Source organism: Dendropsophus ebraccatus, chromosome 12, assembly GCF_027789765.1.
Source record: "Dendropsophus ebraccatus isolate aDenEbr1 chromosome 12, aDenEbr1.pat, whole genome shotgun sequence".
In the NCBI taxonomy this organism is placed as follows: domain Eukaryota; kingdom Metazoa; phylum Chordata; class Amphibia; order Anura; family Hylidae; genus Dendropsophus; species Dendropsophus ebraccatus.
The window spans coordinates 43592034-43617245 of NC_091465.1; the positions used below are offsets into that span (position 1 = coordinate 43592034).

Here is a 25212-nt window from a genome sequence, read left to right on the forward strand (position 1 = left end):
CCATCATACACACATACTGTATATCATACATCCATCATACACACAACACACATACACATGTATACTATACATCCATCATACACACACAACACACATACACATGTATGCTATACATCCATCATACACACACAAACACATGTATACCATACATCCATCATACACACACAACACACATACACATGTATACTATACATCCATCATACACACATACTGTATATCATACATCCATCATACACACACAACACACATACACATGTATACTATACATCCATCATACACACAACACACATACACATGTATACTATACATCCATCATACACACACACACAAACATAAACATGTATACTATACATCCATCATACACACACACACGTATTCTATACATCCATCATACACACAACAGACATACACATGTATACTATACATCCATCATACACACACAACACACATACACATGTATACTATACATCCATCATACACACAAACATAAACATGTATACTATACATCCATCATACACACACACACGTATTCTATACATCCATCATACACACAACAGACATACACATGTATACTATACATCCATCATACACACACATACACATGTATACTATACATCCATCATACACACACAACACACATATACATGTATACTACACATCCATCATACACACACACACATACTGTATACATTACATACAGTCACACTTTACATACAGATATGCACTGATGCACATTAAATATTATTATCCATGATCCCTAATACTAACGCAGGGGTAGGGAACCTTTGCTCTCCAGCTGTTGCAAAACTACAACTCCCTTCATGTCTGGAGAGCCAAATGCTGCCAAGGCATGATGGGTGTTGTAGTTTTGCAACAGCTGGAGAGCAAAGGTACCCTACCCCTGTACTAACATATGCACTCCACAGTATAGTTACTCCGAAGGCAGGGAAGCTACAGGGGATCCATGTTGTGCAGGTCGCAGCTTCAGCTCTTCTCCTCACAGCCGCTCCGGGCCCCTCCTGTCCCGACATCAGAGAGAGCAGGAAGATGGCAGAGAAAGTAATGAATGGGTGGGGCAGGGGCGGAGGGTAGTGAGGAGGGGGCCCTGCTTGTATCTGGTGCAGTGTGTTTGGTATAGCAGTTACCAGCTTCTATGCAGGGAGGTCGGGCCCCCCTGATTCTAGTATGGGCCTGGGCCCCTGACACCTGTACCGCCAGTACTGCCCTGATCGCGGCCCTGGGTCTGTCTTTGCAGCCTTTGTCCCCTTCAACTCTGATTCTTGGGAGGAGGGGGGCACAGACAGCAGCCAGACCACATTGGGAGTTGTAGTCCTATATTATCACATCTCCTGTAGGACTAAACCACTTCCTTTTGCTGATGGAAGTAGTTGTGTCTGTGATAGTGTGCCGCATAGACTTAGGGCCCTATTGTAATAGGAAAGATAATTGGCCCCATCCAGCCGTTTATCGCTCCATGTAATAAACACAACGATCAGCCAGTGACAACAATCATTGGTTGATCGTTGACATAGGTTTGGACCTATAATTGTCGGTCGCTGACCACATCGCTATGTGTAAAAGGGATGCACGGCCGGCGGGTGACGATTTCAAAACTCTATACATTACCTATCCATGCTGCAGGGCTCCTCTTGCGCTCTGCTTCTCCCCGAGTCCCGCCTGCTGCAGCTTCAGAGCGGCCTGTCTGAGCTGACAGGCCGCTCAGCCAATCACTGGCTGCCTCTGGAGCTGCAGTGTGTGGGACCTGATGAGAAGCAGACCGCAAGAGGAGCCCTGCAGCATGGATAGGTAATGTATAGAGTTTAAGCAAGGGCTAAAAGGACAACGGTAACGATGTCCATGCAGCCCTTGTTAAACGATTATCGGGCCGTGTAATAGGCCCAGTAAACGAGCGCCGATCTAGCAGATCGGCGCTCGTTTACAGTTATTATTGAGCCCCCATCAGCCCGTGTAATAGTACCCTTACTCAGGAGCCGTCACTTAGGTCCCTGTGCAGTGTCCCAGAACAGCCCTTCTTATGCTCATACTTTTATTATAACCAGTTCTGTTCTGGAAAGCTATGGTCCACTGCAAACTGAGTGTATTGTGTCACCCCTGCAGTATTCAGGTCTGCTATTTCATTCATTTATTGCATGTATATTCAGGTATCAGTGCCTAATGGTATTATGTCGCCTCCTAGTGTTCAAGTATGGTACTTCTCATGTATATTTCTCTGTAAATGCCTAATGGTGTGATGATGCAATGGCTGTGATGATGCACGTGACTGTGCCCTGCTTCCATGGTAACACCAATGGTCATCGAGTTTTGGCTGGGGTTACCATGTGACTTCCTGTTCTACCTCACTCTATCTCCTATCCCATAGGGAATAGGTTGTGTGTTTGTCCTCTCTCCCTGCTAAGAGAGAGGCCTGCGTGTGCTCTGCTGCTCCAGTCCACTGGCTGTGTTCCTGTCTCAAGTCTCAAGATTCTCATCTGGGTGTCGATTCTTCAGTCATTCTTCAGTTCCTCTCATCATCATCTTCTCTAATCATCAACAGCAAGTATTTCTTTCAAGTCTCACTCCACCCAGCATCTCAACTTCAGTTTCACTACTACTCCCATCATTCAGTACGCTACTATCACAGCCTATTGCAGCATCACCCATTACTCTGCTTTATTCAAGATTGCCTTATTCCCGGTTGCCTCCGGAGAGACTGTTGCTACTAGTTACCACCGTTACAATAAATATACAACTACCGTTGTTTCTGAACCTTGGAATTGGTGTGATAATTGGTGCCCTGACTAAGGACAACGAAGAATCGCTTGCCCAGTATTCCCGCATGGTCAGGAGCCCGGTTTCCAGCTGTATCACCCTCGTGCCTACACCGTGACCACATTATCCTACAGCTGCCCCGGTTCCTGCCTGTTAGCACCATCTATACTGCGGAGTGGCCCCTAGGGGCCAGGGCATAGCACCTGTAGGAGAGGGTAAGGGGGGTCAGAGGTCATCCATCCCCAGTGAGGCCAGATAACAGAGCAGCCTCTAGCGGCAGAAGCAGAGACATCTCCTCACTGTGCTGCCTCATAGTGACGGGGGAGAAGAGACCTCACCTCCCTGTGCTGCTACATAGTGATGGGGGAGAGAGGGAGGGAGAGCAGAGGTGTGGGTGGTGACATCAGAGACTAAAAAGAGCAGCTGCACGTCACCCTGACAGCAGGCGGCCTATAGACAGAGCGGAACGTTCCAGATAAGTAAACGCCTGCTGAGTTATTTATTCATGGTGCTGCACAGCCAATTGAGCGGCCATGCAACCCTTACCTTGGGGAACAAAGTAGTCGGGACCGGCCCCTCTGGCATTTGCCAGAATTGCCAGTACGGCCCTGCCGGCCGATGTCAGCAGCAGGTGCCCAGAACAGCTGGTGTGTTACCTGGTACTAGATCTCTGCCGCCTCCATCGATCCCTCTGGACCTATGTGTGTGGCCTGAAGGGCTCTGTGATCCACCTGTGCAAGGGGCTGAGGGTGGGCTTGGCACCTACGTGTGGCTGGAAAACCACAAGATCTGTGCTACAGGATGGAGGGATAGTGGGGACTACAAGGCTAAGCATGTCATATACAGGGGACTACAAGGCTAAGCATGTCATATACAGGGGACTACAAGGCTCAGTTTGTTATACAGACTACAAGGCTCAGTATGTCCTTTACAGAGGACTACAAGGCTCAGCATGTCATACAGATGGGACTGCCACTGAAATAAACTGAAACAAATCAGTCTTGCTGTCTGTATAGAAATACCAGACTACAGCATCAGGAGGGGCAAGGGAGTGGGGGCTCTCTCTATTTCTTCTCATGCAGTCCGACCTCTCTACACGACAACTTCTAGCACACAACCTTCAATTTTCCTAATATTTTTTTTTAATTGTTTATGTACAGAATTGTCCATACTAAATGATCACATTTCTATGTGGGGGGTGGGGTTGCACTGTTGGAGTGGCGGGACATTGTGTGGGGGAAGGCCCAAATTGACCTCTTGCACCAGGGCCCATGAGAACCGCGTACCCATAGTCCAGAAACGTCAATAAATGGCGCTCCTGGAATGGACAATGGCAGGCTGGTATTATTAGGCTGGGGAGGGCCTAGATAAATGGTTCTTCCCACCCTAGTACTACTGAGCTTCTGCTGGCTGGTTATGGAAAAGTGGGGAACCCTACACACTTTGTTTTTTAATTATTATTTATTTATTTATTTATTTAAAAAATGTAGTGTTCCCCTCATTTCCACTGAGCTAAAAAAAATAAAAATAAAAACAGCAGCAGCCTAGTAGTACCAGGGTGGAAAGAGCCATTTATTTTGGTCCTCCTCAGCCTAATAATACCAGCCTGCCACCTTCCAGCCCCATTTTTGATGCTTCAGGACTTCTAGTACCCTGCAGCAGTGGCTACTGGGGTAATAATATGGGGGTTACTGTTAGCTATTTTACCTGCTAACACTAAGCCCGGCTTAGTAATGGATGCTGTCTATCAGACGCTTCCACTACTTTGTCTGTAAAATAAAGAAAAGAAGACAATACACAGTTGAAAAATATTTCTATTGAAATAAAAATACCCAACACCCTTCTTTGACCATTGCTTGTATTAAAAAAAATTTATATCCTGGTTATCGACACAGTCCACCAATTTTGACATGATCCTCAGAATACAGAGATCTGAAAAACAAAAAAGAGAGACACAACAAAAAAAAGGCAGGAGCAGAACACCTCTCATTTTGACAAGTGTTCTTCTCCTTACCGTATGCAGCATCTGTACAGATAGCTGCTTACAACCTGGCCTGCAGGGGGTTAAGTGAGGATGCATGTTATCCCCATTTAACCCCTTGGGTACCATACTGATCTTGCACTACACACGTGCCAACAAGGAAAGGGGTTCAGTGACCTCTTTCCTTGCTGGCATAGGTGCAGTGCAGGGGGGTTGTCTTTATACTCACCATCCAAAGTTTTCACCAGACCCAGCATATTGAGTTTGATGAGTGCTGGGCTCTGGCTCCTGCTATGTCCGCTGAGCCAATCAGGAGTCTCTGCTCAGCCAAACAGCGGCTGCAGCGGTGTTTCACCTTAGCCTCTTATTGGCTGACTGATTGCAGAAGGAAGAAGATAGAAGAGCCCACAAGACAGGAAGTTTAACCCTTCCCCCCACACAAACACACACAGGAAAGCACAGTCTGGCCCCAGGGGTGTTAACATTTGAGGCCCAAGAATTTGGGTACCCATTAATTTAAATGGGGACTGGATTCAGGTCCCGTGGGTATAGGGATTAAAAGCCCAAATACCCCCGAGTCTGCTTATCACTACATGTGTGATGATGCATTTACCCCTTAGGGAGCATATAACTCAGATTGAGAATCACTGGTCTAGTGTATTGTTGTGTGGTACATAGCATGTGTATCAGAGCATCTGCCAGATTCAATATGATGGAAAGTAAAGACCCTTCACTGGCTGACTATAATTGTGATAACTTTAGGTGTTGCTTTGCTGCTTTGCTCACAGCTATATTTTAGCTTTATCTTACCTTACGCAGAGGCCGGCAGTATGATAATACAATCTGGTATATATCTTGTACAGTATGGTGGTAGTCTAGTGGAACGCTTATAGTGTGACATGTGACCCATGAAAAACTCTGCTATATAGCTTGTCATTTATATATTGAGTACATTTTATTCACGTACAACCATAAAAAATGTGCAAAAAGGAAGAAACTATAGCAATTCCCCACAAAGACCCTCCGGTCTTTAAAAGTAGTATGCAACAAAATATGCAAAAAACAAAAGGTTAGATGCAATAGTTACCTGTCCCTGTGTCATATAGGGACAACATGATACAAGTCCAATGCTACCATGCTATTGGACTTGTACAACCATAAAACACACATTATTCTGTAAAATTCCATTAGAAATGTTTCACACCCCTTCTGTACACTCATGTAAAGCTTAAAGTCAGACGTCAGACACCAGGTCTGGTACTGCCCAATCGGCTTATTGTCTGAGCTTTCATAATTTTATATGTTATTTTATGCTGCAAGGAGCAACTTGTTTTCTACTAGCTGCATACATATACAATGACCAGCAATATAGGTGTACACTGCTGTATTAATCCCAGATTTTTTCATAGTCTCACTGATTGTTGGGATATTTGTTTAAAACACTAACCTTTATTTGATTTTTTAGTTAAAAAGAAAAATAAATCAATAATAAATATATGAATGTGTGTGTTTGTGTGTGTGTAGTTTTGTAAAAGTAAACGAATACATAATAAAACAAATTCAAAATATAGATAAAATGTTTTCTTTTTTTTAACCCCTTAACGACATTGGGTGTAAGTGTACGCCCCCGCAGAGTGGGCTTTAACGCAAACGGGCGTACACTTACACCTGATGTTTCCCCGATCGCTGTGTGTATAATGTATAGCAGGCCATCTCTGCTCGTCGGCACGGGGGGTGATTAAACCCCCCCCCCCCCCATGCTGACGATCGCTGCTATAGGCTGATCAATACAGATCAGCCGATAGCAGCTGAATACAGCTTTCCGGGTCATCGGTGACCCGAAAAGCAATGGCGATCGGTGCTGTTCGAGACAGCACCAATCGCCATTAGTGTCCGGGGAAAAGATGGCGCCGATGCCACCCCCACGATCGCTAGGTAGCTGAGGGGTGCAGAACAGGTGTGTATAGCGTAGGTGCACTATACTCACCTGATCTGGGCATCCGGAGCGAAGATCCGCGGTCCGCACGTCCTCTTCAGTTGACTTCCGGGTTCGGTCGTTTTTGGTCGGGTCCCGTCGGCAATTTCTGGCTCTCCGGGCTTTCCCATCGCCCCTATCTTGGACAGTCTTCGTCAGCTTCGCTATACTGCCCCCTAGCGGCTGATCAGTGAATATCATTCACTGATCAGTTCCTTTAGGTTAAATTTTTTTTTTTTTTTACTTTTTATGCGCCCTATTGCTGCTGAGTGCTGATCAGCATCGCACGTAAGTGCGCAGCTGATCAGCAACTCCTCCTTTTTGGCGTAGGGGCGTTTTTTCACCTATATCCTACCGCCACTGTCTGCTGATAAGTTCCGCACATAAGTGCGGCATTTATCAGCAACTCCTTTCTTGGCGTAGGTATATTTTTTCTTACTGTCAAAAAAACGTAAAAAACACTACATTACACCACACTACATGAAATGAAGTTTTACACTACACCACTACACATTTACATATCCCATATACCTATCCCTATGTAAAGATGGCCCCCAGGGTGTTTTCGGTGGCGGAGACGTACGTTATTATTGCCTCCCACACCGAAACAGCCAGTGAGGATGAATGGGGGGATCCTTTTTTCCTCCATTTATCCTCATCCTCATCATCCAGTGACGTGTCTGGGGGTAGCATAGCGCACGCTGCCCCCCAGACACGTCTTTTCTGCCAGTACCGTCCCAATAAGAGATGACGGTATGGCGTGAAATTCTCCAAACTCTGTGAGAGTACCTCAGGGTACACTTACAGATCTAGGGTACGTGCACAGTGTGGAATGGCGAAGGATAACCCTTTGTGCATTACGCAGCTGGCACCCGAACACGTTCATTCTTTGGACAGAGGGTGGAATCCGCCCGTGCATAGAATGGAGTGTGACACGAGTGGAGACACACGCCCGCATCAGTCCGCTGGCGGGTGCCAGCTGCGGAATGCACAAAGGGTTATCCTACGCCATTCCGCAGTGTGCAGGTACCCTTAGAGTGTATGAAGGAAGGGACACCCGAATCCAGCCCCCAGATGCCCCCCCAATCCTTAGAGTTAGTGGGAAGATTGTTCGGGAACTGATCTTCCCACTGCTGGATAAAGGTTACCACCTGTACGGGGATAACTTTTATACCAGCACCCCCTCTTCTGGTCCCTCACTGCCCGAGCTACTGTAGCTTGCGACACGATCCGAAAATATCAGAAGCAGTAATTAGGGCCCTAATATTTAGCAGCCATGGAGCGGACCCAGCGCTTTTGGATATAAAGGACCCCGTATCGCACCAGGGAAACCGTCCCCCACACTGCAAAACAGGAGACCCCAGAAGAAGTGCAGAGTGTGGCATAACAGGGGGATCAGAAAGGACACCATTTTCCAGTGTGACACCTGTCCTGATCCCCCCGGCCTCTGCATACAGGATCGCCTTAAGGCCTTAATGTCATTGGGGTTCTACATTTTCTAAATTCTTCCCCTTATTCCTATTTCAGGGGTCACGTTGATCCGAGGATTATTCTGATCGCCATTATGGAGTCGGGAAGGAATTTTTTCCCTGTGATGAGGCTACTGTCGTCTGCCTGATGAGGGTTTTTTTGCCTTCCTCTGGATCAACACAGGTTGAATTTGATGGACACCTGTCACTTTCAACCTTATAAACTAATAATTGGCCTAATACCCCCAAATAAATCAGAATTGTCCCTTTTCCCCAGCTAAATAGGTATGGGGACTTGCCATGATGCAATTACAAAGCCCTTGTGCTACCAGGACAGTAGAAACCCCCCACAAGTGACCCCATTCTGGAAACTACACCCTATAAGGAATCTAACAAGGGGGGCAGCCGGGATATGGCCCCCTGGTGACGGCCACATTTGTGCTGTGAAAATGAAAAAAATTGCATCTTTTATTTTTACACCACATGTTCTACATATGTGCCAGTCACCAGTGGGGTCCATATGCTCACTGTACCCCTTGTTAGATTCCTTATGGGGTGTAGTTTCCATAATGAGGTCACTTGTGGGGGGTTTCTACTGTCCTGGCAGCACAGGAGCTTTCTAAATGCGACATGGCCTCCATCCTTCATTCCAGCCTCTAAATGGCGCTCTGTCCCTTTGGTGGCTTGCCCTGTGCCCATATGGCACATTATGTCCACATGTGGGGTATTTTCGTACTCAGGGGAAATTACCCTAGACGTTTTGCTTCCATTTTATTTTTTAACCCCTTGTGGAAAAATCAAGGCTAGACCAACATTTAGTGTTAAAAATGTTTCATTTTTACACAAGATCATAATAAAATAAGAGTTAAAATAGATCATTGATCTTGTCTTGATTTTTTCATTTTCACAAGGGGTTAAAAGATAAAAAAAAAAAAATGTGTAGAGCAATTTCCCCTGAGTACGGAAATACCCCACATGTGGACATAAAGCGCCATGCGGGTGCAGGGTAAGGCTCCAAAGGGAAGGAGCGCCATTTGGCTTTTGGGGGCTGGATTTGGCTGGAATGAATTTCAAGGGCCTTGTTGCATTTAAAAGTCCTCTGTGTTGCCAAGACAGTTGAACCCCCCACAAGTGACCCCATTATGGAAACTACACCCCTCAGGGAATGTAACAAGGGGTGTAGTGAGCATATGGACCCCACTGGTGACGGCCCCCAATGTGGAACAATGTGGCGTGAATACCCCACATGTGGACATAAAGCGCCATGTGGGCGCAGGGCAAGCCTCCGAAGGGAAGGAGCGCCATTTGGATTTTGGAGGCTGGATTTGGCCAGAAAGGATGATGAACGTCATGTCGCATTTACAGAGCCCTCGTGCTGCCAAGACAGTAGAAACCCCGCACAAGTGACCCCATTCTGGAAACTACACCCCTCAAGGAATCTAACAAGGGGTACAGTGAGGATATGGACCCCTTAATTACGGGCAGAATTGTGGCGTGAATGTGAAAAAATGAAAATTTTCCCTTTGACGTCACATTGTTCGACATTTGTGCCCGTCACCAGTGGGGTCCATATGCTCACTGCACCCCTTGTTAGATTCCATGAGGGGTGTAGTTCCCAGAATGGGGTCACTTGTGGGGGGTTTCCAGGGTTTTGGCAGCACGAGGGCTCTGTAAATGCGACATGGCCCTTGAAATCCATTCCAGTGAAATCCAGCTTCCAAAAGCCAATTGGCGCTCTTTCCCTTTGGAGGCTCATCCTGCGCCCACTTGGCACTTTATGTCCACATGTGGGGTATTTCCGTACTCGGGAGAAACTGCGCTACACGTTTGTTGTTGTTTTTTTCTTTTATCCCCTTGTAAAAATGAAAAATGAAGGCTAGAACAACGTTTTAGTTTAAAAAATTTAATTTTTCCTTTTTACGCCACATTGTTCTTAAAATCTGTGAAGCAGCTGTAAGGTCCAGATGCTCACCGCACCCCTTGTTACATTCCTTGAGGGGTGTAGTTTTCTAAATGGTGTCCCTTTAGGCGTGTTTTTAGGTTTTGGCACCCCAGAGCCTCTGCCAAGCTGAAGTAGTACAGTCAGAAATTACCAAATATAACGGAGCCATTGAAATTCACTAGGCACTCCCTTATATCTGAGGCTTGTGGTTGCGTCAAATACCCCATATGTGGCCCTATTGCGCTATTTCTATAAACTGCAGAAACAGGGCAATAAATATTGGGGTGCATTTCTCTGGTAATAGGTTTATAATTATGAAAAATTTTCAAATTTTTTACACACTAAGCTTTTATTTCTGTGACTCTCCTAAAGGGTTAAAAAACGTTCTGGAGGTGCGTTTGCAGAGTTTGGGGGGTGCAGTTTTTGAAATGAGGTGCTTTGTGGGGCTTTATAACATACAGTCCCCTCAAATACACTTGGGACCTGAACAGTTCCCTAAAAATATCTAATTTTGAAATTTTACAGAAAATTTGGAAAATTGCTGCTAATGTTTTAAGCTTCCTGTTGTCTAAAAAAAATGAAAGGTAGTTTAATAAATACCGCCAACATAAAGTAGACATATTGCTAATGCTATTTAGTAAATAATTTGTGTGGCATAACCATTTTCTGTATAAGCAGAAAAGTTTCAAAGTTGGAAAAATGCATTTTTTCACAATTTTTCACGTTATTTATTTTTTTTTTTTTATAAAGATTTGTTATAAGTATCGACTCCACTTTATGAGAAATGTGAAGTACCATATGTCACGAGAAAACAATCTCAGAATCAGCCGGATAGGTAAAAGCATTCCCAAGTTATTAATGAATAAAGTGACACAGGTCATATTCATAAAATTTGTCTCTGTCCTTAAGGGGTTAATATCATCCGGTATATGAAACACCAATGGTGTAGTCTTATAAACAGCAAGAAAGAATGTATACAGCGCAATTCTCATACACATAATGGAGCAATATATGATACAAGCCTTTTGGAGTACTTGTACATGGAGTCAAGTTCAACAGAAACACAAAACCTTTAATTGTTTTCCTTTATTAATTGATCATAAACACAAATATTAATAAAAACAATAATGATATTTATTACAGAAACTATTCTTACAGGAGGGGTCTACATTTTTACTAAATATAATTGTTTGGTGAGAATAATATCATCATATTATAGTATAAACCATATTAAATACAGCAGCTGCTAGCACAGATCTATATTGTATATATGTATATATTAGTCCTGGCAACAAGTGATTATTTCATGCCAATAGTCATAATTATGAAATAAAATATATAAAAATAAACAAATATTTATTATACTTTTTGTTTACTTTGATTCCCACTTCTTATTTCCAGTGTATCTGTGTATTTCAGTGATATGGCATTATATGGGCGGTACCACTTTAAATGGAGTGACATCATGCTGGAAACTTGGATGCCTAGCAACCAACCGGATTGGACCGGACCTTCATCTGGAGGATTTGTAGGAGTTGGACTGTAAGTATGCTCTCTCTCATTGACCCCTGTTTATTTTTGTCATTTTTCACATATTTTTACATTTTATTGTTACATTTTCCCTATCTAATGTTTCTTCTGTTATTTTCAGGCGACGGATTCGTGAGGATTGCGACAGACCAGGATCTACAGCGGACGGCGGAGAGGAGCGACGTGGTTTGGACCCTACCGAATATGGGCCAATCACTTATATTACCAACTGTGAGTGACAATTTACCCTCCCATACAGAATTAGGGAGGGAGAGAGGGGATTTAGCTAATCTCACACTGTCCCTTAGTCCCCAGAATAATCCAGGTAATTGCAGCCTATCCCTGTGTACCCTGGGCTGTATAATACCTTATTATAGGTCACATATTCCCCAGCCTGCACCATTTCTGTAGATTATCCAACTGTCACTCCTCCATGTTCCTGCAGGGGGCGGGGCTGAGCTGGAGCATGGGCAGCTGCTGGATGGTGCAGGCTCCATGGCCGGGCTCATGCACTGTGTGTGTTATGTGCTCTTACCAGATATATATCCGCACAAGGCATAGATATAAAGGGAAAGCACATAGAAAACATGAGGCATGAACCTGGACTAAGCGCTAATGCAGAGTTAGGCTATGTTCACACAACGTGAAACACCGGCCGTTCTGTGACCTGGCAGTGTCACAGAACGGCCGGTGTTAGTGAAGATCATCCCGGCCGGTACTTCAGTACCGGCAGACTGATCTTCATTTGTGCTAAATACGTGAATTCAATTTACCATAGAACACATTGGCCGGACCCTCAGTCTCCATTGTGTGACCTGTCAGGCTTGTGCGACTGCTATTTAATGAATAGCGGCTGCACAAAACTGACATGACAGTTTTTCATGTGGCCGCTAGGGATCCCGGAGTGTATACTATGGGGGAGATTTATCAAACATGGTGTAAAGTGAAACTGGCTCAGTTGCCCCTAGCAACCAATCAGATTCCACCTTTCATTCCTCACAGATTCTTTGGAAAATGAAAGGTGGAATCTGATTGGTTGCTAGGGGCAACTGAGCCAGTTTGATAAATCTCCCCCTATGTGTATACACTCCGGCCGGGATTCCCTCTAACTGCAGTGCACGTAAGTTGTGTATTAATCACAACCGTTGTTGTCGATGTGAAACAACGGCCATGATTATTACACAACTTACGTTGTGTGAACCCGGCCTTACACTGTAGTAACATGTGATGATTGTATATCTGGAGCAGCAGCTACAATGTGATGTCAGGGCAGTAAAGTGAACAGAGAATAGTTAGTGTAAATGACAAGAGAAGAAAACCTGATTATATCCTGAGCAGGAAGGTTTATTGGTGACAGGATCACAGAGGGCTGAATTTCTGGATCTGGAGAATAATAAAAGTTTTGTTGTGAAGTGAATCGGCCCATCTGTAGACTATGAGCCGCAGACAGATAATGCTGCAATAACAGGACCGCTGCCTTTTCTGGAGCTCACAGCCTTTGCAGGAGTCTTAAAATAGGGTTTTATTTGGAGCTGAATTGTCAAGGAGGCGGGGCCAAGATGCTTCAGTGGCACTTCAGTCGCTCAACCCCGCCTCCTAACAAGTCCAGCCTGGAATACAAACCTTATTCTATGATTTCTGTAAAGGTTGTAAGCAACTAAGTATCCTCTGTGGTGACGGATTCACATGTCTGCAGACATCAGAGGGATAATGCCGTATGTGGCTGATAGCAGAGAGTAATAGCTCTCTACCCCAGAGTATATAGTTTATACCACTGAGTAAATGAGAGACTATATAATTCCAAAACAGCCTATGGTCACTGGGGTATTACTATTCGTACTGTATGTGTCCTTATTATGTGGCTATTACCACCTCCTTACAGGGTGGTTTGTTCTGGAAGAAAGTAGCTGCTTTCTCTCCTCCTGGATAACCTACTGGTAACAGACTGAGCTGGGGGAATAAGTAATAAGGGGCACATATAGTATGACTGTAATACCCCAGTGACTATAGTCACTTCTGGAATTATATAGTCACTTATCCATCCAGGAGTATAAACTATATACTCTGAGGTGGACAGTGCTATTACTCTCTGCTATCAGCCACATATAACATTGTCTATCTGTTGTTTGGGGAGATTTGTCATCACTACAGATGATACATTGTTCAAAAGCAAAAGGAAACACGATATACTATGAAAATACTGATACCGTCTCTGGCATCGGGTAACCAACCTCAGCTTTGCCAGGACGGCATTTGCGGTATTTTCACACTCTCCCCATTTGAGCCGTGAGTGCTGCACAGGTTGGTTTGCTGTGTGTGCAGGGACGCCGACATGTCAGAGCGCCGCGCCCACCCCAACACGACAGAGGAGCTCCCCCCCCCCCCCCCCCGCCCAGCACGGCAGAGTGCCCCGCCTGGCATAACTGAAAACCTGCACTGATCTGATCCTTCTAACAGCTGAGGTTTTGTTACAGTTGTACCCAGGCTGGACGACCCTGATTCATTGTAAATTATTGTCCACAGAGGATTGTTAACTGGGTTCAAGTGTAACAAAACCTCAGCTGTGAGAAAGGTATAGTCCCTCTGAGCACTGGTTGGCACTATATGGACACTATTGTAAGTAGTCCAGTGATGGCACCTTATGGCTTTATATGAATAAAGTATGACACTGGGCACTGAATGGTTTTGTATTGGTAAAGTGTGACACTCTGGGGATGATATCACATCATTTGGTTCTGAACAAACAAGTGTTGGAACGCTAAGGCTTCAAAGTATGGTACTGTGGGCACTATATGGCTTCATATGGATAGTGTGGTAATGTGGGCACTATATGGCTTCATATGGATAGTGTGGTAATGTGGGCACTATATGGCTAAATAGGGATAGTATGGTAATGCAGTCACTATATGGCATCATATGGGTACGATATGATACTGCGGGCACTATGTGGCTTCATAAGGGTACAGTATGGTACTGTGGGCAGTATACGGTTTTAAATGGGTAGTATGGAACTGCAGGCACTATATGGCTTCATATAGGTAGTATGGTACAGCGGCACTATATGGCTTCATATGGGTACCATATGGTACTAGGAGCTTTATATGGCTTAACATGGGAGACTATGACATCATTTTGGCACTATAAGGCTTCATGTCTGTAGTTACTGAGGGCATTATATGGCCTCATATGGGCACAGTGTGGTACTGCGGGCACTATATGGCTTCATATGGTAAGTATAGTAATGTGGGCACTATATGGCTTCATATGAGTACTGTATGGTACTGTGGGCACTATATGGCTTCATATAGGAGACTGTGACACCCTTTTGGCACTATATGGCCTCATATGAATAGTATGTCACTACAGGCACTATATGGCCTCATATGGGTACAGTATGCCACTGCAGGCACTATATGGCTTTATATGGGTACAGTATGCCACTGCAGGCACTATATGGCTTCATACGGGTAGTATGGTACTGTGGGCACTATATGGTTTCATATGGGGTATGGTACTGCAGGCACTATATGGTTTCATATGGGAGTCTATAACACCCTTTGGCACTATTTGGCTTCTTATGGGTAGTATGTCACTTCAGGCACTATATGGCTTCACATGGGTACTGTTGGGTACTGCTGGCACTATATGGCTTCATATGGGAGACTATGTCACCCTTTTGGTACTATATGGCCTTATGTGGGTATCGTATGGTTCATATGGGTACTGTAAGGTACTGTGGGCACTATATGGTTTCATATGGGCAAGGTATGGTATTGTGGGGACTATATGGCTTCATATGGGTACTGTATGGTACTACGAGCACTACATGGCTTCATATGGGTAAAGGATAGTACTGCAGACACTATATGGCTTTATATGGGTACCGTATTGTACTAGGGACACTATATGGCTTCATATGTGTACGGTATGGTACTATGGGCACTATATGGCCTCATATGGGTACAGTATGGTACTGCAGGCACTTTATGGCTTCGTATGAGTGGTATGGTACTGCGGGCACTATATGGCTTCATATGGTTAGTATGGTAATGTGGCACTATATGACTTCATATGGTTAGTATGGTAATGTGGGCACTATATGTCTTCATATGTTTAGTATGGTAATGTGGCACTATATGGCTTCATTTGGGTACTGTATGGTACTACGAGCACTACATGGCTTCATATGGGTAAAGGATAGTACTGTGGGCACTATATGGCTTCATATGGGGTATGGTACTGTGGGCACTATATGGTTTCATATGGGAGTCTATAACACCCTTTGGCACTGTGTGGCTTCTTATGGGTAGTATGTCACTTTGGGCACTATATGGATTAATATGGGTACATTATGGTACTGCGTGCACTATATGGCTTCATATGGGTACTGTATGGTACTGCGGGCACTATATGGCTTCATATGGGTAAAGTATGGTACTGTGGTCACTATATATTTTCCTATAGGTACATTATGCTACTGCAGGAACTATATAGCTTCATGTGGGAGACTATGACACCCTCATATGGGTAGTATGTCACTGAGGGCAGTATATGGCTTCATATGGGTAGTATGTTATTGCGGGCACTATATGGCTTCATATGGGTACTGCAGACACTATATGGCTTCATAAGGGAGACTATGACACCCTTTTGGCCTCATATGGGTAGTATGTCACTGCGGGCACTATATGGCTTCATATGGGTAAAGTATGGTACTGTGGGCACTATATGGTTTCATATGGGAGTCTATAACACCCTTTGGCACTGTGTGGCTTCTTGTGGGTAGTATGTCACTTTGGGCACTGTATGGATTAATATGGGTACATTATGGTACTGCGTGCACTATATGGATTCATATGAGTACTGTATGGTACTGCGGGCACTATATGACTTTATATGGGTACTGCATGGTACTGCGGGCACTATATGGCTTCATATGGGTATTATATGTTACTGTGAGCAATATATGGCTTCATATGGGTAAAGTATGGTACTGTGGGCACTATATGGCTTCATACGGGATATGTACTGTGGGCACTATAAGACTTCATATAGGAGTCTATAACACCCTTTAGCACTATATGGCTTCTTATGGGTAGTATGTCACTACAGGCACTGTATGACTTCATATGGGTACTGTATGGTACTGTGGGCACTATATGGCTTCATATGGGTAAAGTATGGTACTGTGGGCACTATATATTTTCCTATAGGTACATTATGCTACTGCAGGAACTATACAGCTTCATGTGGGAGACTATGACACCCTTTTGGTTCTATATGGCTTCATATGGGTAGTATGTTATTGCAGGCACTATATGGCTTCATATGGGTAGTATGGTAATGTGGGCAATATATGGCTTCACATGGGTAGTATGTTATTGCGGGCACTATATGGCTTCACATGGGTACTGTACGGTACTGAGGGCACTATATGGTTTTATGTGGATATTATGTTACTTCAGGCACTACATGGTTTCATATGGGAGACTATGACACCCTTCTGGCACTATATGGCCTCATATGGGTAGTATGTCACTGCGGGCACTATATGGCTTTATATGGGTAAAGTATGGTACTGTGGGCACTATATGGCTTCATATGGGGTATGGTACTGTGGGCACTATATGGTTTCATATGGGAGTCTATAACACCCTTTGGCACTGTGTGGCTTCTTATGGGTAGTATGTCACTTTGGGCACTGTATGGATTAATATGGGTACATTATGGTACTGCGTGCACTATATGGCTTCATATGGGTACTGTATGGTACTGCGGGCACTATATGGCTTTATATGGGTACTGTATGGTGCTCGAGACACTATATGGCTTCATATGGGTACATTACGGTACGGCGGGAACTATATGGCTATATATGGGTAAAGTATGCTACTGTGGGCACTATATGGCTTCATATGGGAGACTATGACACCCTTTTGGCTCTATATGGCCTCATATGGGTAGTATGTCACTGCTGGCACTATATGGCTTCATATGGGTACTATATGGTACTGTGGGCATTATATAGCTTCATATGGGTAGTATTGTACTTCGGGCACTATATGGCTTCATATGGGTACCGTATGGTATTGGGGACACTATATGGCTTCATATGGGCACTGTATGGTACTACGAGCAATATATAGCTTCATATGTGTAAAGTATGGTTCTGTGGGCACTATATGGCTTTATATGGGGTAAGGTACTGCAGGCAGTATATGGCTTCATATGGGAGACTGTGACACCCTTTTGGTACTATATGGCCTCAAATGGCTACAGTATGGTACTGCGGGTAATATATAGCTTTATATGGGTGGTATGGTAATGCGGGCGCTGCATGGCTTCGTATGGGTACTGTATGGTACTGCAGGCAATATATGGCCTCATATGGGTAGTATAGTAAAACTGGGCACTATGTTGCTTCATATGGGTAGTATGGTAAGACGGGCACTATATAGCTTCATATGGGTACACTATGGTACTGTGGCCACTGTATGGCTTCATATGGGTACAGTATGGTACTGGGGGCACTATATTGCTTCATTGGTTAGTATGGTTATGCGGGCACTAAATGGCTTCTTATGGGTACTGTATGGTACTGCAAGCACTATATGGCTTCATATGGGAGATTATGACAACCTTTTGGCACTATATGGCCTCATATGGGTATTATGTCACTGCGGGAACTATATGGCTTTATATGGGTACAGAATGGTTCTGCAGGCACTATATGGCTTCAAATGGAAGACTATAAAATCCTTTTGGCACTGTTTGGCTTCATATAGGTAGAATGTGACTGCGGGTGCTATATGGCTTCATATGGGTAAAGTATGGTACTGCAGGCACTGTATGGCTTCATATAAGTAGTATGTCACTGGGGACACTATATGGCTTCATATAAGTAGTATGTCACTGTGGACACTATAAGGCTTCATATGGGTAAAGTATGGTACTCTGGGCACTATAAGGCTCAATATTGGAAAAGTATGCTACTGCAGGCACTATATGGCTTCCTATGGGTAGTATGTCTTTATATGGCTTTATGTGGATAGTATGGTACTGCTGGCACTATGTGGCTTCATATAGGTAGTATGGTACTGTGGGCACTGTATGGCTTCATATTGGTACCGTATGGTACTACGAGCACTATATGGCATTGTATGGGGTAAGGTATTGTGGGCACTATAAGGATTCATATGGGTAAAGTGTGGTACTCTGTGGGTACTATAGGGCTATATATGAGTAAAGTATGCTACTGCAGGCACTATATGGCTTCATATAGGAGACTATGACACCCTTTTGGCACTATATGGCCTCATATGGGTAGTATGTCACTACAGGCACTATATGGCCTCATATGGGTAGTATGTCACTACAGGCACTATATGGCCTCATATGGGTAGTATGTCACTACAGGCTCTATATGGCCTCATATGGGTAGTATGTCACTGCGGGCACTATATGGCCTCATATGGGTTCATTATGGTACTGCAGGCACTACATGGCCTCATATGTGTACAGTATGGTACTGTGGACACTATATGGCTTCATATGGGATATGGTACTGTGGACACTATATGGCTTCATATGGGATATGGTACTGTGGGCACTATAAGACTTCATATGGGAGTCTATAACACCCTTTGGCACTATATGGCTTCTTATGGGTAGTATGTCACTACAGGCACTGTATTACTTTATATGGGTACTGTATGGTACTGCGGGCACTATATGGCTTCATATGGGTACTGTATGGTACTGTGGGCACTATATATTTTCCTATAGGTACATTATGCTACTGCAGGAACTATATAGCTTCATGTGGGACACTATGACACCCTTTTGGTACTATATGGCCTCATATGGGTAGTATGGTAATGTGGGCAATATACAGTATGGCTTCACATGGGTAGCATGTTATTGCGGGCACTATATGGCTTCACATGGGTAGTATGGTACTATTGGCACTATATGGCTTCATATGGGAGACTATGACACCCCTTTGGCACCATATGGCCTCATATGGGTAGTATGTCACTGCGGGCACTATATGGCTTCATATGGGTAGTATGGTACTATGGGCACTATATGGCTTCACATGGGTACTGTACGGTACTGAGGGAACTATATGGTTTTATGTGGATAGTCTGTTACTGCAGGCACTATATGGTTTCATATGGGAGACTATGACACCCTTTTGGCACTATATGGTCTCATATGTGTACAGTATGCCACTGCAGGCACTATATGGCTTCATATGGGTAAAGTATGGTACTGTGGGCACTATATGGCTTCATATGGGGTATGGTACTGTGGGCACTATATGGTTTCATATGGGAGTCTATAACACCCTTTGACACTGTGTGGCTTCTTATGGGTAGTATGTCATTTTGGGCACTGTATGGATTAATATGGGTACATTATGGTACTGTGTGCACTATATGGCTTCATATGGGTACTGTATGGTACTGCAGGCACTATATGGTTTCATATGGGTACTGTATGGTACTGCGGGCACTATATGGCTTCATATGGGTACTGTATGGTGCTGGAGACACTATATGGCTTCATATGGGTACATTACGGTACGGCAGGAACTATATTGCTATATATGGGTAAAGTATGCTACTGTGGGCACTATATGGCTTCATATGGGAGACTATGACACCCTTTTGGCTCTATATGGCCTCATATGGGTAGTATGTCACTGCTGGCACTATATGGCTTCATATGGGTACTGTATGGTACTGTGGGCATTATATAGCTTCATATGGGTAGTATTGTACTTCGTGCACTATATGGCTTCATATGGGTACCGTATGGTATTGGGGGCACTATATGGCTTCATATGGGCACTGTATGGTACTACGAGCCATATATAGCTTCATATGTGTAAAGTATGGTTCTGTGGGCACTATATGGCTTTATATGGGGTAAGGTACTGCAGGCAGTATATGGCTTCATATGGGAGACTGTGACACCCTTTTGGTACTATATGGCCTCAAATGGCTACAGTATGGTACTGCGGGTAATATATAGCTTTATATGGGTGGTATGGTAATGCGGGCGCTGCATGGCTTCGTATGGGTACTGTATGGTACTGCAGGCAATATATGGCCTCATATGGGTAGTATAGTAAAACTGGGCACTATGTTGCTTCATATGGGTAGTATGGTAAGACGGGCACTATATAGCTTCATATGGGTACACTATGGTACTGTGGCCACTGTATGGCTTCATATGGGTACAGTATGATACTGCGGGCACTATATTGCTTCATTGGTTAGTATGGTAATGCGGGCACTAAATGGCTTCTTTTGGGTCTTGTATGGTACTGCTAGCACTATATGGCTTCATATGGGAGACTATGGCATCCTATATGGCTTCATATGGGTAGTACGTCACTGTGGGAACTATATGGCTTCATATGGGTACAGAATGGTTCTGCAGGCACTATATGGCTTCAAATGGGAAACTATGAAATCCTTTTGGCACTGTTTGGCTTCATATGGGTAGAATGTGACTGCGGGTGCTATATGGATTCATATGGGTAAAGTATGGTACTGCAGGCACTGTATGGCTTCATATCAATAGTAGTATGTCACTGTGGACACTATATGGCTTCATATGGGTAAAGTATGGTACTGTGGGCGCTATATGGCTCAATATTGGAAAAGTATGCTACTGCAGGCACTATATGGCTTCCTATAGGAGACTATGACACCCTTTTGGCACTATATGGCCTCATATGGGTAGTATGTCACTGCGGGCACTATATGGCCTCATATGGGTTCATTATGGTACTGCGGGCACTGTGTAGCTTCATATGGGTACTATGGTACTGCAGGCACTAAATAGCTTGATATGGGGTATGGTACTGTGGGCACTATAAGGCTTCATATGGGTAAAGTATGTTACTGCAGGCACTATATGGCTTCAAATGGGAGACTGTGAAATCCTTTTGGCACTGTTTGGCTTCATATGGGTAGAATGTGACTGTGGGCGCTATATGGCTTCATATAAGTAGTATGTCACTGTGGACACTATATAGCTTCATATGGGTACAGTATGGCACTACAGGCACTATGTGGCTTCATATGGTTAGTATCGTAATGTGGGCACTATAAGGCTTCATATGGGTACATTATGCTACTGCAGGCACTATATGGCTTCAAATGTGAGACGAGACTATGACACCATTTTGGCACTATGTGGCCTCATATGGGTAGTATGTCACTGCGAGCACGATAGAGCTTCATATGGGTAGTATAATAATGCGGGCACTATATGGCTTTTTATGGGTACTGTACGGTACTGCGGTAACTATATGGCTTCATATGGTTAGTATGGTACTGCTGTAACTATATGGCTTAATATGGTAAGTATGGTACTACGAGCACTACGAGATCGGACGTTTTAATAATGATTTATTATTATTTTCTATATTTAATGTAACAAAAAATCATCAATTCTGGCGTTTTTCCCCCTCTTTTCATTTATGCCGTTTACCGTACGGGATGACTATTGTTATAGTTTATTAGATTAGACAATTATGCACGGTACTACGGTATATAATATGTTCATTTATTTATTTACTTTTATACGTTTTATTTGTATAATGGGATGGGCAGTGATTAAAATTTTTATTGGGGGAGGGGACTTTTATTGGGTCTCCTTGGGGGACTTTTACGTGTAATCATTAGATTGCATATACTGTACATTGCTGTGCCATAGGCATAGCATTATTCATTATTGTCAGCAATCTGCTCATTGAGCCTATCTGTGGCAGACTCAATGGACAGAGCGACGATCAGACCACACAGAGGAAGGTAAGAGACCTCCGGCGGTCCGGCACAGCAATCGGGACCTCCGCAGTCACACTAATAATAACAAGCTTCATAGCGGGATATACATTCTGGACTTACCTGTATGCCCAGGGTCATCTGGTGACAGTCGGCCAGGGTGTAATGGCACGTCCAGGGTCATCTAGGGGTTAAAAATAAATAATAATCATCATCACACTTTAGGATATAAGGAAAGATCCAAGATATTTAGGACATGAGGAAAGATTCCATCCAGAAGGGTGTTAGTACTTTTCTTTTTTGTTCCCCCCACCCTGATGCTTCTACATACAATCCAATAGATTAGATGGACAGAGAAGGACATATGATGCTCAGCAGATAACAGGTTTTTCTTACATTTACAGGTTCCAGCATCTGGATATCCCACTTTAAAGGGGTACTCTGGCGAAAATCTTTTTTTTTTTTTTTTTTCAAATCAACTGGTGTCAGAAAGTTATAGATTTGTAATTTTCATATATTTTAAAATCTTCAGTCTTCCCATACTTATCAGCTGCTGTATGTCCTATAGCGGTGTATTCTTTTCAGTCTGACACAGTGCTCTCTGCTGCCACCCCTGTCCATGTCAGGAACTGTCCAGAGCAGCAGCAAATCCCCATAGGAAACCTCTCCTGGTCAGGACAGTTCCTGTCTTGGACAGAGATGGCAGCAGAAAGCACTGTGTCAGACTGAAAAGAAAACACAATTTTTTTGCAGGACATACGGCAGCTGATAACTACTCGAAGACTGGAGATTTTTTAAATAGAGGCAAATTACAAATCTGTATAACTTTCTCAAACCAGTTGATTTGAAAGAAAAAGATTTTTGCAGGAGTACCCCTTTAATCCAGATGGCAAAGGAGCTGACAGTAGATGGGCTGCTGTATACCAATATCCCCAGCCATGTGTTCCTATACTCTGCTTACTCTCTGTATTTGCTATTTCAGGCCACAGGACATGGAAGCCTGATGGGTGAGTTCTGTCATTCTCTAACACTATCTCCATGGATTTCATGTTCAGCGCCTTCTACAGACACATGTATCCCATGTCTATCATGTATCCCATATCTATCATGTATCCCGTATCTATCATGTATCCCATATCTATCATGTATCCCATATCTATCATGTATCCCGTATCTATCATGTATCCCATATCTTTCATGTATTTTATATCTGTCATGTATCCCATATTTATCATATATTCCGTATCTATCATGTATCTCATATTTATCATATATTCCGTATCTATCATGTATCCCATATCTATCATGTATCCCATATCTATCATGTACCCCATATCTATCATGTACCCCATATCTATCATGTATCCCATATCTATCATGTATCCCCATATCTATCATGTATCCCATACCTATCATGTATCCCATATCTATCATGTATCCCATTACATATTGCAGATTTCCCCAGATGCTGAGGTCAAAAACACAAACTGTAGAATTGTTTGTTTGTTTTTTTATTCCAACACACAATTTTTTAAAACATCTTATTATAACAGGAATGAGGAACCTTCAGCCCTCCAGCTGTTGTAATATTACAGGTCCCATCATGCCTGGACAGCAGAAGCTTTAGTTATCAGGGCATGATGGGAATTGTAGTACTGCAACAGCTGGAGGGCTGAAGGTTCCCCATCCAGAAAGTTATACAGATTAGTGAATTACTTATCACCTGCTGTATGCCCTGCAGGATGTGGTGTATTCTTGTATAACTTTTGACACCAGCATCATAGGCCTCCTGCACACAGACCTGCCGGTATAGAAGGTGACTCCCTGCTGTCCCTACATCTGAGCGGCAATATATTATACACCTGTTCTCTCCCATTTTATCTTCATTTGTCAAAAATGAATGGTTAAAAAATGTATGACGGCTCATAGCCAGAATAACATGACATCCAGTCACACAATCTAAATGCACCAGATCTATGAAGAGACGAGCAACATCTAATGATCCATGATCTAAGGGGATGGGGCTCTATGGCAATGTATCATTGGTTGTATAGAACTACATAGGGGTCTGGTCTTACCACCACAATGCAGACACTAATATATAACCATATTCTGACTCTGTACAATGAGACTGTGCTATGTAGATCACATTGTCCAACATGATGAGTGACTTCTTATTTCATTCCTATAAATAATAATAATAATAATAATAATAATTATTATTATTATTAATAATAATGTTTGTGTCTTTTTTTCAGCTAGGAGACCAGCAACCAGGTTAGTAAATCTTTACTAGAAACATGGTAGAAACCTGCTGTAATAGTGTAGATGGACGTCTATTGTTATTGGCTTCTCACTACCTTCTCTACTCTGCAACTAACAGGAACGAAGATGCCGAGGACGATGGACCGGACTTCGAGTAAGTACATCATTGAAAATAATTAAGCCATTGGAGGTGATTTATCGCCTTCAAATACAATAAGGGAAATTTATAAAGAGAGTAGTCCTGGGCTTATCAAAAAGTTGCAAAGTTATGTGCAATCGCTTGTTTGCTAGTCTTAGGTAAATTTTTTTACATATCACGTCCTGCAGAAATGTGCGGCACCTGCAGGAGTGACTGTTACCATTATAATATGTATTATATCTATATTTTTCCTCTTTCCTAATAGATGGCTGATGGAAGTGAAGTATGCGCCGAGAGTGTACAGGTATCTATCACAACACTTTTATTTATTTATTTATTT

The 25212-nt window shown here is 43.5% G+C and overlaps 1 protein-coding gene across 3 annotated transcripts in view; it reads left to right on the forward strand.

The window, feature by feature from the left end:
- Window positions 1-11590: 11590 nt before the first annotated feature.
- LOC138768964 (uncharacterized) overlaps window positions 11591-25212 on the forward strand; it is a 29794-nt gene continuing 16172 nt past the window's right edge. For all 3 annotated transcript variants that reach the window (XM_069947067.1, XM_069947068.1, XM_069947069.1), the window contains exons 1-6: window positions 11591-11678; window positions 11788-11897; window positions 23451-23475; window positions 24727-24745; window positions 24852-24887; window positions 25138-25176. In XM_069947067.1, coding sequence (XP_069803168.1) covers window positions 11871-11897; window positions 23451-23475; window positions 24727-24745; window positions 24852-24887; window positions 25138-25176 — 146 coding nt within the window. In that variant the 5' untranslated portion in view covers window positions 11591-11678; window positions 11788-11870. The remainder of the gene's footprint in view (window positions 11679-11787; window positions 11898-23450; window positions 23476-24726; window positions 24746-24851; window positions 24888-25137; window positions 25177-25212) is intronic.